The sequence below is a fragment of the Diadema antillarum genome, unplaced genomic scaffold, assembly GCF_040938485.1.
Source record: "Diadema antillarum isolate AM-2024a unplaced genomic scaffold, OU_Dant_1.0 seq00000385_RagTag, whole genome shotgun sequence".
NCBI classification, from domain to species: Eukaryota; Metazoa; Echinodermata; class Echinoidea; order Diadematoida; family Diadematidae; genus Diadema; species Diadema antillarum.
Genome location: NW_027271383.1, coordinates 47,090 through 66,634, shown reverse-complemented (window position 1 = coordinate 66,634; position 19,545 = coordinate 47,090). Strand labels below are relative to the sequence as shown.

The following is a 19,545-nucleotide window of genomic DNA, read 5'->3' as shown; positions in this document are numbered from 1 at the left end:
ATCTTTTGATGGACTGTTGCGCTATAAAAGTATACACTATTATTATTATTATTATTATTATTATTATACATTTTGTGGATATAAAAAGTTGTCCTAGTATGGTAAACGCCTGTGCCTGAATGACCTCTTCCTCCATTTTCTTCCATTATTTGATCCATTCTTTCTTCTTTTCTTTTTTTTTTTTAATTGTCAATGCAACTACTTTTAAAGAACAATGCAAGTTGTCTCTTGACTTGATGACAATAACTTCCTGCAAGGAACACAAGCTTGTAGTCTGTGCACATTAAGCTGTGCTCTTATTTGTCCCTTTCCAGAATGGTTGTGTCAACTTTACGAAAATAATTTCTAACAAGTCTCTTATCAGGAAAGCATGATAATTAAAAACATATCAGATTAGCTTGGAAGTGAATTATAAGCATTCCTGTTTTATCAACTATTCACAAATGACACATATGAACACAATAGACACTAGAGGACCTTCAACTGAATATGTAGCTGTACAATACTGTATGCTGACTGGTTTGAATTCCTCCCTCATTAGATATCATCCAAAAGGCTTTATTTCGCTGAGTGATCAGGAGATGCATGAATCAACGAAAATGGCAGGCAAAATCTCTCATTTTGTTGAATTTGGACACGGTTGGCATCTTCACACTAAGATATTCATAATCACCATTTCAATAAAGGTATAACTTACAATATCTATTCCCATTGGTGCATAAGATGAGACCTTTACAGAGGTCTAGAGATGAGTACCAACCTGCTCTGCTGCCACTCTTTGGGACAGTGTCTCTATGTAGTGCTGGACTGCTCTGTACACAAACTTATACTGAGCCTCTGTCTGCACCAGTCCAGACCGCTGCTGCCTCACAAGTCGTATTGTGTTATAAATGTCAATCTCACAGTCAAGTCCTGAGGGCAAAGGAACACATTGTCACATAGGAAGTGAAAATCAAATGTGTCACACATTCACGAGTCTATCAATGAAAGTTTTCAGCATTATTTGGTTTTAATGCTATTCAGTTCAACAGTAGTGAAGAGTATGGAAATACTGTATGTTTGAAAACCTGTTTCTCTGTGTTGAAGGATTTTTTTTTTTTTTGGTGAACATTTTCACGGATCTTTTGTGCATTCACACACGTAAAATATTGATTGTTACCATCTTCGGGCAAGAGGGCAAATCGTTCATGCCTGGTGAATGTTTACAGGCCTCCTATGATCCCAGACTTTATCTGTGTTTAGCCATGAAAGAATTACCTTTAATGATTCCTCACTCTGACTCTCAGAAATGTCAATGCATTTACTGCACACAATATGATGTGAGATATTTGCATGTATGCCTTCGGTTAATGAACCCTGACTATGTATATGATGAACAGATATAACATTCAGTTACATTAACAAAGGCATTTATTAGAATCTGAAAAAGTCATAAAGGCATCAACTATGTCTCATAAAAGCAAATACTAATAATACATGTTTAAATCACTCACCATGCTGCTTGATCAGGTTGAGAATGATATCGATGACTATGAATGTGCCTGTTCTTCCAATACCAGCACTGATGGATACAGAACAAAAATGATGCAATTTAGCAAACTTTAGATTACTTGACCAATCCTTGACAAGAATGTTAATACCATTTGAACCAAGAAGAGCATTTTGCCAGGATAAAAAGTGTAACATTATCATTGCACACATTTCTCAACAACAAATGATAGCAACTGGTATCAGGTAGGTAAAAAGAATTTAAACTATTCAACATTTTAAATGTCAGCCACCACTCTGTACTGTGGAAACTGCATCCTATAAAAAAAAAAGAAATAATGGAAATATTACTTTTATCCCTGATACTTGAATACATCTGACTCTCTTTTCATGACAGCATCATACTCTGTATTTGTCCACTGACATGAAATAGACTCATTGCTAACATAAACTTAACTACAAAAGAGACTACCCTGTAAGCTGTGAAAAGAAAATCCTTGTTATGTGTACTCTGACCTTTGTTGAAGGCTTTCATGGATGTAACACACAATCACTGATGTAACGAAATAGGTCACCTATACCGCAATGGCTGCCTGAATTTCCAGGGTATATCTTGAAAATGTATATTTTTTAATGGAATTTATATACCAGTAACTCCCATCATGAGTAGACACTAACATCCATAGGTTGGACTGCAGAGTATTTAATGGCATATCTTCAATTCTAGTGCATGCTAACTGCAATAAATTATTTTCTGTAATTTTCCTCCTTTTCAACAACAAATCCTACTACACCAATGCTAGATCTCCATGGCACTGAGACTTGGGCATTTTCAAGGTAATGGGACCCCCCAACGTTACATTTGGTGTTTCGGACATATCCACAGTGCTTTACATTCTAAATGAAATACAATGGCTTTAAGTGATTCCTGAATAATATTTTTTTCTTTAAATGAGTCACTTATATATTTTTTTATTTCTGCAAATTGAAGATGAAAATTTCATGTGAACGTATGTAACAGGTGGACAGACATTGGTGTACTAATGTATGACGGTCAAATTAAGTATCTTCCATGGAAAATGATCCTTTCTTTACTAAATGAACTGATATGGATGATAAGAGATAACATCATCCAAAGAAATCAAATTACCTGTGCATTAAGGTACATTTCTAGAGTTTAGGCTGAACGTATGTAACATGGACGGACAAAAATGAAACGTCCACGTCTGTCCACATGTTACATACGTTCGTTTTTTCTACAAGTGTACTATAGTGCACAGTTAATCTAAATTTTGGGGGTGATATTGTATCTTCTTATCCATATCAGTTGTTTTAGTAAAGAAAAGCTCATTTACCATAGAAGGTATTTAATTTGACTGTCATGCATTAGTACACAAATGTCTGTCCACCTGTTACATACGTTCACTATTTTTATGTTTTTTTAAATAAATTTTTATAGATAGCCTGCTTGGAGCAAAATCTGGACAAAGTTATCTCTCCTAGGTGAGCTTTATACAGTGCTAAAGTGTTTGGTGGGTTATTCACATTGGAAACATAAGATTACCTAGTGTCTTTGAAATGGACCCCATTACTGTGAAAATGCCCACTTACAAAGTGATATAAAAAGGAACATTATCAATGTCATAGTAGCAACAAAGCAACCTTGCTACAATGGGACAAACTTCTATTGGTATGTTTTAGATGGCCAAACAAACTACCAATCAAAGTGGAGAATTCATTCTTCCATAGAAGCCATGCAAACAGCACTCTCACCTGCAATGGACAATGATTGGGCCAGCCTCAGGGAATGATTCTTGTTTTTTGTTGACATCTTGGAGGAAGTTGAGGACTCTGCTGGGATCGACAGGCACTCCGTGGTCAGGCCAACTCTTGAAGTGGAACTGGAACATTGGCCTGACCTCATTGGGCTACAAGAAACAGCATCAAATTGTATAATAGTAGAAAGCCTCACTTCATGTTCATACAGTGTGATAACACTGATGTCAGCAGGAATCTTCTTTTTGCCAGTGATAAAGATCTCATCATCCTTAAACTGACTTGTAATCCGGTTTAAGACCTAAAATCTCCCATCTGCTGAAAATACAGGATAACTACCACAATCATTCCAATTGGATACTATGCATCAGTTTCTCTATCACGTGCAAGGTCCTAACTCCTTCAAGTTAGGGTGAACAAGAAAACTCCAATATTTGATAGAGAGATTTCTACTACATCCATCACAGTTTGATGATAAAAAACGAGAATTTTACCATCACTACATTTCAAATCTTCTTTGTGTATACTCACAGTATTTTGTAAGAAATGCAAAGCTACTCACGAATTGCTCATGAACCATGGCAAATTCTCGGAGGTCGTAGTCTGCCATGCTGTGCTCCGTAATGTGTGTCAGGGTAATAACTCCTGCCTCTTTCTTCTGGCCGGCATCTGGCCAGTAACGCACACATTTGTTCTGCAGAGTATGCAAATTGAGTTCCACACTTTTACTGAGATACTGTAGATAGCTTTAGCTTTCACACAAATCAATATTAACAACAAAATCTACTACATTTTAAAATATTACGAAAAAGAAAAAAATGGCTTGCAGAAAGATTGTCTTAAAGTTTGCTTTCTCAGCTTAACTCAAGCCCTACACAGTTTATCAGGCCATCTTGGTGAAACTGACCACATATCAAATCATGCTATGATATTTTCTGTCATGCCAAGGTTGCTGTGTCCATCGAATACCCTCAAAGACAATTCTGAACGGGTGATAAGCTTTTCACACATATCAAAGACATTGGTAAAATCAAATCCTAAGCAAATCCTTTTTATTTATTTTTATCTATTTATTTTTTTTAGTATGACAGTACATGTCACAATCCCGACTTCAGACCAAATCATCCTTCCTTATTCTCTCATTCACTTCTTGTGGAAGTTTTGAGCATGTGCACTTCATATATATGTGTGCTCATGTGTCCATAAACCACCACATAGCCTGCTCGATATGTATTGTAATCATACCTGTGTTAAAAGCTTAAGCTGGCAAGCAGGGGGATGAACTAAAGTCTTACTTGGCTAAATCAAACTGCATAACAAGAAAACAAGAAATACTTATATGATTATCTTGACAAATTATTCATAAATTAATCCAGAAAACAACTAATAAATCACAAGACCTGCCAACCTGACCGTGACTCACCTTTCCTCTCTCCACTTCCTTGGTTGTCATGACAATAACCCGTGAGTTTTCTTGCCAGGCCATACGCCAGAACTCTGGGACAGTGTCCTTGAGACAGCCCTGGGTGGCGATGTAGCGTTTCTGGTGCTCCCAGCTCATGTCAATGCGTTCCACATTCTCCCCAGCCTGCTGCATCTCAATGCTGTGTTTCCACGCTTTGGGGAGCTGGAATTTGTGGCAAAAAGTAGGTCTTCTCATTAGGTTTATTTCATAAATGTACTCTTAGAGAGATTTCATATACTGGTCAGGGAAAGTGAAGAAGTGTGATACAGTCAAATGACTCATTTTTCTGAGACAGACATTTCCTATTAAAGTTTAAACAGTTACACATGTATGTCATTTGCCCTGACAACAAAGTCCACATTTACTCCTCTTTTTACATCTACAGTGGATGCTGTGACACAAAACTTTTCACTGAGCAGGTGGCCCTCATAAAAACAAAATAATGATGTTGTCCTTGGCATGCCGATGAGATACTTTGATGCTTTGTGTATTAAAATGACTAACATCATACTTGCACTGCAACAGTTAACAATGTAAAAACATGGTATTGAAATTGCTCACTCGCAAAAAGGCTTCAAATGCTCAAATGTCAGCGTACTAAGTAAGCATCATTATGGCAAAATTTATAAAATGGCTCGGGGGAAAAAATCATACAGCAAGTAAGTGATAATGATTACAAACATACAAGTAGAAGCTGCTGCATGTTAGGCTGCCATTTTGTTTCTTTTTTTTTCTCTACATTGTAAAAATGTATTGTAAAGATTGCCTACTTAAGATCTTTAACAAGATCCAATTAAGCAAACTATTTCACTGTCTTTGACTGAAGTTACTAGCAAACACATGCCACCACTGTCCTTTCAGGAACAACCCTTTGGGGTAAAAGCATAAACAGGGGGTAGAAGCATAAACAGGGCGTTGTTTGCTACAAGTGTACTCACGTCAATGTAATTTGCATTTATGTAGTCACCAGGAAGACCATCCTTGAGAATGACTCTTGAGTGATCAACTAGGAGAAAAAATAAACAAAACAATTAACACAGGTTTAGCCTCAGTCCCACAGACTCATTTCTGGTGTATCACTGCATGTACCCTAAACTAAAGATACCTAAACATCATCACTGACTGCCCTATTAGGACAAGACATAGAAGAGTGTTTGCTGCATGAAAGCCGACAAAAGAATTAGTCAGAACAAGAACCTGCTGGATAATATGGAGACTTGAGACATGACAGAAGACCAGCGACATCATTTGGATCATGTCAGTTGTCACTTCCTCTTCAAATATGACTCATTGCTGCTGAGAAGCTTGAAATAGAGGCATTGTATTCAATCTATGACAGTCATAGTAGTGCTGATGAAAGCTGCTAACTTCTCTCATGTGTCACCTGTTGTGATTAAATCCTGATAGATTTGGAAAGACACCGATTTCCCTTCATTTTCATTTCCAAATCCTCTACACTTTCAACATTCCACTGATTCTGGCGTGGGGAAATGCTTCTAAAAACCTTATCGATTCGTTATTTCTTGTACAAAAACGAGCTGTTAGAATTGTTAACCACACTGGATATTTATCCCACACGAACAAACTTTTCGTTAGTAATAAAATTTTGAAAATTCCTGAGTTATTTTATTACAACGTCGGCCTGTTTATGTTTCAATTTTCAACTGGCCAATTACCAGACGTATTTTCCCAAATGTTTACAAGAAATTATACAGTTCATGATTATCCAACTCGTCAACGTTACGCATATCACCTTCCACGTACCCGAACAATTTTCGCGAAAAAAACCATTATGTTCGCTGGACCCAAATATTGGAACGAACTCCCTATGGAACTTGTAAGTTGCACCACTGTAACCTCATTCAAACGAAAACTGAAGCAATATCTTCTTAGCAGCTACATTGTACGGCATGCATAGTGTATAGTTCTTGTTGCTCTTTACATGTTACCCCTTGTCTATCCCACCTTAGTCCGGCGGGATCCTAACCATGAACACTATTTTTGAACAGTCTGCCTGTTGCGCTGTTCATGCACCTATTGTTCCACTCGGTTATCGAAATTCTCGCGCGTGACAGCTGTCGGTTACTATGGTCACACGGAATGCTTGGTTTTAGGACCCATGCTGGAATGTTACTCCTGAGCTTTCGGTATTGTTTACATTCACGACAAATCTCATTATCCCACCTTCTACTTATGTATTTATGACATACAGTTACGCCATTTTCTATACTCTGCAACACACCCCTTGAATCTCTGCAGTTGTTGTTCACTGCTGCAACATGTGACCTTTCTGTTTTCTGTATTTTTATTTAGTGACATATATTTAATTGGATTTTTTGTTTTGTTTGTTTTAATCGGTTTCCCCAGATATAGTTGGTCTTAAAAAACATCCGTACTTTAAACTTCCCCTAATCTGATTACTCACAGGACCTGCGGCTGTACAAGCTAATGCTTTTACGCAGGCCCCATCATATTTTTTCGCATTATGACCACAGTTTAAATTCGCATGCATACAGACCTCGTGTTTATACCAAATCAAACTTCTGTACATTCTGATGAAGTCTCATCTAAATTATGTTTTGTATAATTTTCGTATTTATATACTTTATTGTGATATATGTGAGAAATATGAAAATAAAATTGAAATGAAATGAAATGAAATTTACAATTTCTCCCGCTGTACTAAAAATAAGTTAACACTACATCAGCTCAAACACACTTCATGAACAAAGAAATTTTAGATGATACATTTTTAGTCTTAGAAATTCAAACAGGAGAAACATCAAGCTTCATAAACATTACATCTATTATATCAGTCCAATAAAATTATTTGCATTTTTTCACATTTAGCCTTTGGGACTACATCATGGTTACATGGTGAAAGGTCATACTGACTAAGGTTATTACATTTAATGTAAATGTTCCCATTGCACTGTACACAAAATTTTTTCCCCTTTCTTTTAAAAAGATCCCATACCTGTGCCCTCTGTTATTTTGCATGTGCATTATGAAAATGGTTGCCATGACTACCATCCTCCATTGCATAGAGAAAAAATATAAATAAAGACAGCTGGTGCCATGACAACATGAAGTTTGTCACCCACCTGATTTTCCAAATGAATTTGATCTCCACCCAACTTCCTTGTGACACATTTTGATGGTGTGTCATTCACTTAATATTAACCGCCATGTCAAGGACCTATGAGCAATCGTTACATTTTACCTTCTAGAGTAGCAATACATTTCATAACCTCTGTAAGATCTCGAGATGGTGATGAATGGTATTTTAGCCTTCATGAATTGTGGCCAAGGGGCCCTATAGGGATACCATGTATCTTTTGAAAACTCTGAATGCCAAACCAAATGACATTTTGGTTCTCTAAAAGCCCTGCTTACATGCCAAAATCTGCTAATTATAATACAGTATAACTTATTTGTATAGCACACACATCTGTAAAAGAATGCATTTGTGGTGGGCAATTGCAGAAACATACAAATATGATATACAAATATGTGTGATCTATTAAAGTAATTGGTAAAAATAAAAGCACTGCTAATTTATTGCAAAATCATCCAGAATAGAACTAAATATAATTCAAAATATTTACAAAGTTTCTCGTTAAAAATGATTTTCATGTGGCGTGTTTAAGGAATGACTTGATAAGAAACGGGTTGGATACTTGCAACCAGTGGGGATCACACAAGACCAATGAGGTGAGTGCAGAATGAGAAACATGAGACATGAGACATGTCTGAGGTGTTCTAGGTATTCTGCAGTTTATGTACTTCACACAGGGTAGACCTGACAATGCTCCTTTGGGAGGGAAGAATGCATGCACTAGACTCTTTATTTCGCCCGCAGAGGTACGCGCAGAACACCAGTAGGAGACCCTTACCAGCAGCACCTCGCAGGCAACTCCAAGGCAGGTACTTCACAGTACCCGTAAGTCACTCGTAACAGAAAACGGATCGGTTTCAAAGCTCTCACGCAGGTCACATGGAATACACGCAAGTAGAAGGTAAGTAGCACGCGTCTAGCAGGTAAGACACAAGTGCGAAACTCGCAAACATTCTTGTCCCCCCGCAGAAAATTCTCCTGCGTGCTGGAAAATCCCTACTCGCAACAAGCCCGCATAGCTTGCCCGGAAAGGTGTGACATGGCCTTTAAATTTGGATTATGCACAATTTGCATTCCTAGTTTGTAAGATTATTCCTGCCAGATTTAAAAATCGTGGATCAAGAAATTTTGGAAGATAATATGGTTTAAACAAAAAGTTGCCATATATAGTACAAATTTCTGTGACTTGATATGACAAAGTACTGTGTGGTAAGAGGAAGCAGACAAATTATAATTTTAGACATCCATGTGATAGTTTAGATACCTCCCTTCTCCCATCTACACACTCACATGGAAGAATGTTCTTGTATCTGTTCTTGCTTTTGTTCTCTGGTTTGTCACCCTCTTTCCTTGGAAGCAGATGTTTGTTGTCTAAGAGTTGTAATGCCTGCAGGTGAGAGAGCAATACAATCACAGGAAAATGTTACGTGGTTAGGAAAACAATGATATAATATGCTGGTGAACAAATGCACTCCCAGTTTTGGGTTAGAACTGCACTGCCAGCGGCTATATATTATATGTAGATTACCACTTTTACAAGATGGCTTGCTCCCAAAATGAATAGTAAAGTCCCTATGTAAGTATTAAAGAAAAGTGCAATTTCACTAAAATACAAACCAAGAAAATACTTGAATAGCAAATGTCCTTTATCTACACAAATCAAAATACCAATATTGAGTCACAACATCAAGCCTATGAATCAGAATCAGAAGCATGTGTGTGTGTGTGTGTGTGTGTGTGTGTGTGTGTGTGGTAGTCATGCTATCCAATGACCAGGAATAGCACTAAAAGCAAACTATTCACGAACAGACATTTCATTTATTTATCTATATTATTTTATTTCTTGTACTTTGAACTTGTAGAGCCACAACTTACAGAAAATCAAGAGGGAAATATATACAGAATAAAAAGTCTAAAATGCTATAAAAACTTCTACTCTTTACATCAACATTAACTACACCTGCATTGACATCAGAGAATGTCAGCTTCAGAAATGAAATGAGACTTATTGTACATATCGATGGGTAAATACACAAGTTAAAAACAAGTTTAAAGTTGTCACTGTTTTGTTCTATTCAAATTATATTGAATTTAAGTCTGTTGGTAAGAAGTGCCCAAAAACAAAGCACAAAATGAACACATGATGTTGTTCACACCACACATTTAATTCACTTGTGTACACTATTAACTATATCCTATTATTATGCTGGTTTGACTTTTCATCACTGTAACAAGAACTAGAATGAAAATGTTAAATTGACACAAAATTGCTGTCAGGAGCTTAAAAACTTATGAAACAAATAATTATATCCTCATAGGCTGCACAGAGTTGTAATTTGTGTCATATTCACTGGTACACAAGCAGGGTTTGCATAGTGTATTTGAGGCATTTTACCCAGCTTCCTGAAAGCTACACGTTTGTACACCATGTGTTCTTGTACCTCAAATTCTTCCTCAAATCCTGCTTTCTTGGAGTTCTCTCGTGAGCTTGTTTCCTTCTCCAGCACTTCCACCCTGTTTCTGATTCCAGATGCTGAGATCCTTGTTGCATTGAAAGGCTGACAGAATACAATGAAGAGACTAAAAAATGTAGTTCGAGGAAAAATTGTTTGCACATTCCTTGTACTGGTTGTCAACAAAAGCAAATGAGCGTATCAAGTGCAAAATATCACGTGAGTACATTCTTTCTGCCAAAACTGCATTCATAAAGAGCATACATAAATGAAGGTGTGGCACACAAAAGAACATTTGAAAGGTGTGACATGAATGATTCAGGACTCTTCTCTTTACCTTTTGCAGGGCAATGCTATTAACCTAGTACATAAAGCCATCACATGCAAGCCAAGGTTTGCATGTTACAGCTTTTTGTATCCACAAAGACCTGACTAGACACACATTTACAAGCCATCTACAGAACTTTAGCAATGTAGGCACAAATAGCTACTGTTGTCTAGGAAAAATCAAAACAATCTGTCATTTTGTGTATAAAGTGAAATTTCAATTTGCCCAAGATCTACTTTGCACACTTTTCTGTCAAACTACTTCTATACAAGTACGAAGTCTGTTGGAATTTCCTCCCATATCAAAAGCTGTGTTGTATAGAAATTTTAGAATTCAGGCTATTTTGGGGAATTTGGTCTTCATCAGAATTCATCTTTTTTTCTAATTGAGAATTTGCTTTATTACACTTCATTCATGTACCAACTTTGGTGTCAGCAACCACAAGGCATCAGAAGTTGTTCGAACTACAAAGCTCCAGATGTTTACCATGACATTTCCATCCCATTCTAGAACTCCCCAAATTTGACCCATAAATTGTCCAGTCATATTCTTACTCGTTGTCTATCAACTCTGAATAGATAAGGTCAAATGTTTCTGAGTGACATCAAAAGCCCTATTTCAGATATTCACTTCATTTCGTACATCACAACTTTGATGTCTCAACATCTGATCCTTAACCCGTTGAGGACGAGTCCCGAGTACACTCGCGCAAGTGTCTATGGGAAATGCGTGTTGTAGCAAAATCAGCCCGTCCTCAACGAGTTAAAAGTTAATATCACACTTACCCCTTTCATGCTGTGCCTTCTTCACTAATTGGCACATCTAATGGATTGCTGTCTTTGTCAGTCAGTACATACATAAGGACTCTGAGCCATCAGGGAACAAAGATCTTAAATAAATTGAATTGAATTGATTATGTAGTCCCCCTGACTGGTATTGTAGCTTCGTCACTCCTCAGAGTAATCTGGAGTTACTAACCCTAAGTGAGTTGTCAAACTTTGCATACATGTCAAGCCTTGACGGGATTAACCCCAAACTAATGAAAGAGCTTGGCCAGACAATGCATTGGCACATAAAGGGTTAACCTTTGCAAGTCCGATGTGAGCTGGACAAACAGAAAACACCAAGGTGACACTGTCACCCAGGCACTGGTGATAAACAAAATGAAAGTGTATGAGTGCAAAGCAAAAAGAGCTTGTAACCTTCCTGTCACAGGATGCCTATCCATTACAAGTCAGCTAACCAATATCAAAGGACTACTGCCATGATAATTATACCCTCTAGTACAAAGACCATCCCAAGGACAGAATGAGAGTTAGGAATAACAAGGAAAAGTTGAAATTACGCGGTGCGTAACATATGTCCCCGCCGGAAGTAGCATTTTGTAACAAAATGTGCAATATAGGTAAAAAATCAAGGTCAAATGTCAAAGAAGTCAAAGGTCAAAATTCTGTGTAGAAGTTTTGAAGCCCTCACCTAGTGCTATCACATAAAGCAAACGGAATCGAAATCGGGTTAGAAATGGCGAAGGAGTAGCATTCTGTAGCAAAATGCACAATATAGGTCAAAAATCAAGGTCAAAGGTCAAAGAAGTCAAAGGTCAAAATTCTGTGTAGAAGTTTTGAAGCCCTCAACTAGTGCCATCATATAAAGCAAACAGAATCGAAATCGGGTTAAAAATGGCGAAGGAGTAGCATTTCGTAGCAAAATGTACAATATACAGCTGTAGGTCAAAAATCAAGGTCAAAGAAGTCAAAGGTCAAAATTCTGTGTAGAAGTTTTGAAGCCCTCACCTAGTGCCATCACATAAAGCAAACGGAATCGAAATCGGGTTAGAAATGGCGAAGGAGTAGCATTTTGTAGCAAAATGTACAATATAGGTCAAAAAATCAAGGTCAAAGGTCAAAGAAGTCAAAGGTCAAAATTCTGTGCAGAAGTTTTGAAGCCCTCACCTAGTGCCATCACATAAAGCAAACGGAATCGAAATCGGGTTAGAAATGGCGAAGGAGTAGCATTTTGTAGCAAAATGTACAATATAGGTCAAAGGTCAAGGTCAAAGGTCACGACTGAAATTCTGTGTAGAAGTTTCAAAGCTCCCATGTAGTGCTATCATATAAAGCAAACAGAATCAAAATTGGCTCATAAATGACAGAGAAGTAGCAAATTGAAGATTTTGATCACACACGGACGCACACACGGACACACGGACGGACGGACGGACACACGGACGGACGGACACACGGACACACACACGTACGGAGCCCGTTTCATAGTCCCCTGCTCGAACTCGTTCGGCGGGGACAAAAACCCACCACTTTGAGGTGCACCACGTAGCCGGTGGTCTCCACCATAGGGTTCTTCCGGTAGTGTTCCACAAGGTCAGTCAATGTCTCAAACTGTTCTCCTCCACCAACATCGTACTTGGCATCCTGGCACAAGGAGCAATCATCATTATTACTTTGATGTTAATCAATCAACAATATTTATGTTTATAACATTGCAACCACTGAATTCATTGTTTCACTCCATCTAAAAATTTGCTACCAATTGTAGATATCAACATACACTGCAAGAAATAGGTGCATTGGCAGTTTTCAAAGTATGTATCAGAAACGCATGAATGGAGGAGACTTGGACAAATGAGATAAGTTATCATTATATATTACAAAACTTCATGTTAATTCAAGGTTAAAAAAAGAAACCTGTACAAATGTCTTGCAAATGTAATTGAAAAACGAGCGCTTATTACTAATACTTGTCAATAGGAAGGTTAAACATGTCTGCACATTACTGAAAAATATTATCTCTTGGGAAAAATATAACTTCCGCAGGGGTGCTAAGTGTTTTATCATACACCTTAAACGGCAACATTTGTATGACCAATATGTACAACATATGCAGAGTATAATCATGGGAGGAAATGTCGATCAATGGTGCACTCAACTTGTCCCATTCTAACAAACCCATTCATCATCATTCCAATGCCTATATTATACTTGGTAATTAATGGTTTGTATGCTTCTAAAAACCTAATCATCAATACATAGACAATGGCAGAATTGCAGCATCATTCCGGCTTTACTGTCATACAATTTTGTATGCATGTAGCTTCCTGTAAAGTAAAGTTGAGTGGTAACCCCATCAATCCCCACCCTCAAATAAATAAAAAAGTGTTAACAAAAATGATAAGCAGCGACACATTTGTGGCACATCCAGCTGATAAGCAGGAAGAGCAAAGATAACCCACCTGACAGCGGATCATGACGTGTGTCACCTTGTCCTCTGTCCTCACTGACAGGACGTAGTCACCTGGCTTGCTGTGGCTCTCTCGTACTAGATAGCTGCCATTCTTTCCTTTCTCTGTCAAAGACTTCTCTGCCTCACGTCCAGTAATGTGACCATGGAACCATCTTGCAAAAGAAAGAATATGACGGAAACACTATGATCTAAAAGACAAAATTGAGGTTCCAATCTGACAGTCAAAGAAGTAAAATATCACACAACAACAAATTAATAGCAATTACAAAGGAACTTCAGAATCATCATTAGACATATTTTCATTTTTTCCAACACAAATAATGGAACACACCATAATCAGGTGACAATCACAATAAGTATCTCAGAGATACACATTGTCATACACCTAGCCTGGGCTACACTTCCATACAGCACCCACAACATTGTGCACGTACATGCGTACCTTTCACTGAAAGACCTTGTACTCACCACCATAGAGCATCTCTTCTCATGATTCATGTTTGTCCATCCTTAATATCATGCACATATGTTTTCATCTGCCATTTGCCACTTATATGCTACTCAGTCCATTAGAATGGAATGCTCAGATATAAAAGAACCTAAACCAAGCCCCGAGCTTTAGTTACATATGTACAACAGTGTAGCTTAGATCATAGTGTGCTTTCAAATGTGCAATCAAGTTATTAGTTTTCAATCAATACACCATACATTACATTGTCTGACTAGTTTGAAAGCACAGTGGTCTTTTCACTACAAGAGCCACTGCAAATACACTTCAAGGTCTTTCATGAAAGGATGAACTGTTCCCTACCCTACTCAAGGAGATGCTTAACAAAGGCAGACATCCTCTTTTCCAATACATATACTGGCATATAACCCTCTCAGGTTGATACCTCCACCATGCCTCAAAACATGACATTTAATTTCAAATTTTCATTACCACAATAAATTGGTTCAAGTTGACACCCACATATTCTTTTCTGACAGGTGGCACACGTGTTTAATGCAGTTTCACAAGCAAAACAGAGAGCAGACAGCCAATACGGAAAATATTACCCAATGATGTGTTCGTTCATCAACATTTTTCACTACAGGTCCTTTTATTTTTGTCGTTTTTTTTTTTTGCAGAAGACAGGGAGGGAATGTGCATGATGCAACACTATTGGCCTCTTGTTCCAGATTTTCTCTTCTTTGTACTTTACAATTTATCAGGCATACTATTCATTATTTGCATGATAAATCCATCCTATCCCTTTCTGCTCAGGCACCATAGAGAGCTTCTCATATTATTTTCCTTGCCATCGCTCACCTCTCATTGGTTGGATCTGCACAGTTAAGAGGGTACTTGAGGTCGATGACGTGTCCATTTCGTTCCTTGAGCTGATTCCGCCCCTCGGTGTAGTGCTGCACCAGCTCAGCCAAGGTAGCAAACTTCTCACCCCCATACAGGTCAAAGTAGTCACCTGTGTTCTGAATCTTGATGTGTGTGACCTCCCCATTCCGCCTGAAAAAATGTAGCAAGAGTAGATTGAAAGAAGCATGAATGTATTAATGCTGTATTATGAACACTGGAATTATAGTAAATGATGCAAATCATACATTTATAGACAAACCATTATACCAAAACAAATACTTGAGGTGTACTTAGGATACAAGACAGTTGAGATACTAGCTTTCCTTTGGGGTGGATGCCACAGATGGTTCTCTATGTTTTTATAGTTAGTTAATCAATGAGATATCTTAATAAGACTTTGAAAATGCTGACATCATAGCATTCTAGTCTGTATACTTCTGGATATCACACCAAATATCGAAATCTAAATATTGGTAATGCAGTAATACTGTCCATATAAAGACAGGTACTAGTAACGGAGTTGCAAGGAACTTCATTTACACACTGCATTCACATCATGTTTCAGCTGGAAAGCCTAACTCTGCTTGTACCACTTGTAAAACCACTATTACATATAGTTGGAAGTTAAGCCTTGAGTATCAGTCATGGGGCATAATTTCTATCACTTTGCCTTTTATTAGGACTAACATTTTGCCTTTCAAAAGTGGTCTACCAATGGGTCTCACGTTTACAGCATACAATATGTTCCACAGAGTGGTCCATTGCAATAAAATCATCATTGGCAAACACCATGCCACACATATTAATCTATGGTTTAAAAGGATGTATCAAAATTTAACCACAGTAACCAGAGTGACCACAAAGAAATCAAATCTCTACACCTGTGTCATCACCTTGGCAGAGCCATGTAAGGAAGTGTGACTCCAATGAGTTCATTATGTGGTCATGTCAGTTTCTGTGGTTCTACAGGCAAATTTGTTATGTTTACTAAATACTACGAAATGCACTGGAAATCATAGGATTACAGTATCAATGCATATAACTATCTCACCAATGGATAAGGTTATTGCCACAAACCAATAATCGTATATACGTACATGTACTTGAGCATTGCTGGTACTATCTTCTAACAGCATCTGTTCAGTGCAAAGACCACTGCTCTACAGGATATGAGTAATTCCTCTCTGTGATTATTTGACCTCATTGCATTGGGCTGCCCTTTCCTCTTAACATTCATGTTGTCTGATTCCAAAACTGGCAACCCTCTCTCTCTCTCAACCCCCCCCCAAAAAAAAAAAAAACAACAAAAACAAAACAAAAACAAAAATGACAACTTTTTAGACAAATTTTCACATGCAAAAACTGAAAACATCTGGAGGCAGAAATGGTACTATATCAGTTTCACAAAAAAAGGAAGAAAGTATGGATGGATTTTAATAATTACTACACTTTTTGTTGTTGCTTATAGTGAAATTCCACATCATATGCAAGAGCGCTTCAATGAATCGAGTGAAATCTGAGGAACATATTGGTAGAGGTTCTATCAAAATTGAAACTAGAATAAAAGAGTCATGGAATTTAAGTTTCCATGTTGTTAACAATCTGTGATACTAGTGGGATTCACACTGATGCAAATTGAACAGCAGGATATAAATCTAGAGATTTACTGTACACTGCTATCCAAATCAAGAGATTTTTGCCTGTGTGGACATGAAAATCCCACTAAATAGTGCAATCAGTATTGTGATCCGAATCCCAAGAAATCTACAGATACATATATTTTTTAATTATCACGATAATTGGAGAAATAGTGCAATAATTCACATGGCAGCATGTGTATGAATGCTGGAGTAACAAATCTTGAGAATAAAATGTGAGATGAAAATGATTTTACTCTATTTCAATTTCCACATGGCATGGAATTGCACTTTAAGTGAGAATTACTATACTGCCAAGTCATGGAAACAAGGAAATATACACATGCACCTCTTGCTTCCTGCTGTGAGGAGAAACAAGTCTTGCTTCAAAATATATTCCACAGATCATCCACACCAAAGGATACATAAAACTTCAGATGGAGAGTAAATGTCCCCATAGATTTGTAAGTACATATGTGTATAGACACTTAACATCAAAGTAGTGTAGGAAACTGATATGACATTTTGTTTTGCTTTATTTTCCCACGATGGTGACATTTAATGTATGTACTTCCTTGTCTTGCAGTTTTGCACTGCTTCAGTTGAAGCAGGTACAACAAAGTACAGTGGGATCAAGGCATTCTTAATTAAGCCAGTAATGAATTTCTTATTTGAGGAGCCAAGCTAATTTGATATTATGTAATTACTTGAGTTTAGAGGTCTATGCTCATGGGATGACAAGGGGCTTAGGAGGTGAATTTTTCATGTATAACCATGCGCTTACAAATTATGATTAAATGCCTGAATTACTTGCCCGACAACTAATGCTCACATTGTATGACATCTCACAGAAAGAACCTGCATAGCCAAAATAGGTTATAGCTCTAGTGTATGAATTACATATATCTAGTATTCATACTTGGGTGAACTCAGCAAAATGATAAAGTTTACTGAAAATTTACGCAGCTTTTAGTGATAATGTCATTCACGTGAAAACAAGAATTAATGAATTGTGTGAGTAAATTCTTTGAACCCAATTAATTCTTAAAACTGTTCAATGTAATGTGAATTGTACATAATAGCATAGAAGGGAAACATATTTTTGAGTTTGAATAGAGTGTCCATATCAATTCAATCATGCAGTTCTTACATGAATGGCTTCTACTATGAAATAGCAGGCAGTGATGTGAGCTTTTTTTGACCACCAAGACTGAAATCTGCAGACTCTAATGTTCATTCCAGATTATGCTATGAAATTATGCCTTGATGAGACCACAGCAGTGTAAAATGTTCACTCCAGAAAGTGTAACACTCCACTGAATTGTGAGTCACCAATTTTTTGAAGGGAGTCTGGTTCATATTCCTGGGTATCGTTAGTCAGGTATCTAATTTCGGCAGAAAGTGGTGAACAAGGGAAATCCTGGTCACATGATATCTCGTGCAGCTGACTGGCCTGGGATGGGATTACTAAATGGCGACCCTGTCTGCTTCTGGCTTTGGGCTAGTTTGGCTTTATGTCATGTCTTCTTTTGGGACATTCTATGTACCATATGAAAAAAGACAAAAACTCTGATTTAAAAAGAAAGAAGGAAAGAAAACTGCTCATGACTGTGGGACAGAATAACTGAGATCAACCCACCGTTTTCGATGGAAAGATTTTATTTCTGCACCATACTATACTTTTCCTAATGTGGATGTGGCATGCACTGTCTAATATTTGTCTCAGCACTGTATTTAGTAACTGTACTATGTACATTACAGATACAGTTTGTGTTAACAACGGACCAACAGGTACATGTATATTTATGAGATAATACAACAGGTGATTCATGAATGATTCATACAATGTTGAAATCAGAATGTACCTCATCCTGCATGCAATGTGCAAGATGCTTAAATGTATAATGTTAATTATATCCGGTACATGAAATCACCTTTTTTTTTTCTTTAGAAAAAAAAAGACATTATGATATATATTGAACTTCACTCATGCAGATTGTTTGAGCACTGTATCAATCTATTTAAATTAAGGGATTGAGAAATCAAAACATGTTGATTTAGCCATTTGCACTGAATATTTCATGTACAAAATGCGGTACAGAAGTGTACACATGTAAAAACTCAACGATTTAACTGAAAATCTTACTACATACTTGAGATAAGTATACCCATATTGGGGTAATCAATAGGTTTCAGTAATGCCATATCAGTACATCATCCTATGTGTCATCAAACAGAAACCTCTGCTGGGTGTATTAGACAGGAATGTATGCTATTCAATCTCAAAACATTGCTTTTAATTTTGTCTCGTTGTTACTATAAAAGATATTACCTGGTACTTCTTTTAAGTCTGATGACTATCATGTGCTATATTTTGAATGGAATGATAAACATGATACTTGATTTTTGAAGATGCAACTATAGATACGGCTCTCGCCGTGATGCAATTATCTTACAAGCTTTTGATACTTTCTTATGTGTTTCATGTCATACAATCTATTTTGTACTGACATCAGTGTCCTACATGGCAGAATCAGCACACACACTTATCATGAGTTATGAGGTCACAGTCTGAGATGAATGAGACCACATTAGTCAGCTTATTTCTCATTTATCAGTAAACTTGCAGAGATTAATTGCAGTCTCAAAGTAGATTAGAGTTTCCTTT

General features: G+C 37.2%; 1 protein-coding gene across 1 annotated transcript in view; it reads right to left on the bottom strand.

Annotated features, from left to right (window-relative positions):
- The window catches only part of LOC139731797 (tyrosine-protein phosphatase non-receptor type 11-like), a 59,655-nt gene that overhangs the window by 9,555 nt on the left and 30,555 nt on the right, over positions 1-19,545 (bottom strand). The window contains exons 3-13 of the mRNA XM_071642669.1: positions 15,196-15,390; positions 13,876-14,038; positions 12,941-13,057; positions 10,289-10,405; positions 9,138-9,234; positions 5,668-5,735; positions 4,688-4,891; positions 3,827-3,958; positions 3,262-3,416; positions 1,494-1,561; positions 761-912 (exon numbers count right to left, since the gene is read on the bottom strand). Coding sequence (XP_071498770.1) covers positions 761-912; positions 1,494-1,561; positions 3,262-3,416; positions 3,827-3,958; positions 4,688-4,891; positions 5,668-5,735; positions 9,138-9,234; positions 10,289-10,405; positions 12,941-13,057; positions 13,876-14,038; positions 15,196-15,390 — 1,468 coding nt within the window. The remainder of the gene's footprint in view (positions 1-760; positions 913-1,493; positions 1,562-3,261; positions 3,417-3,826; positions 3,959-4,687; positions 4,892-5,667; positions 5,736-9,137; positions 9,235-10,288; positions 10,406-12,940; positions 13,058-13,875; positions 14,039-15,195; positions 15,391-19,545) is intronic.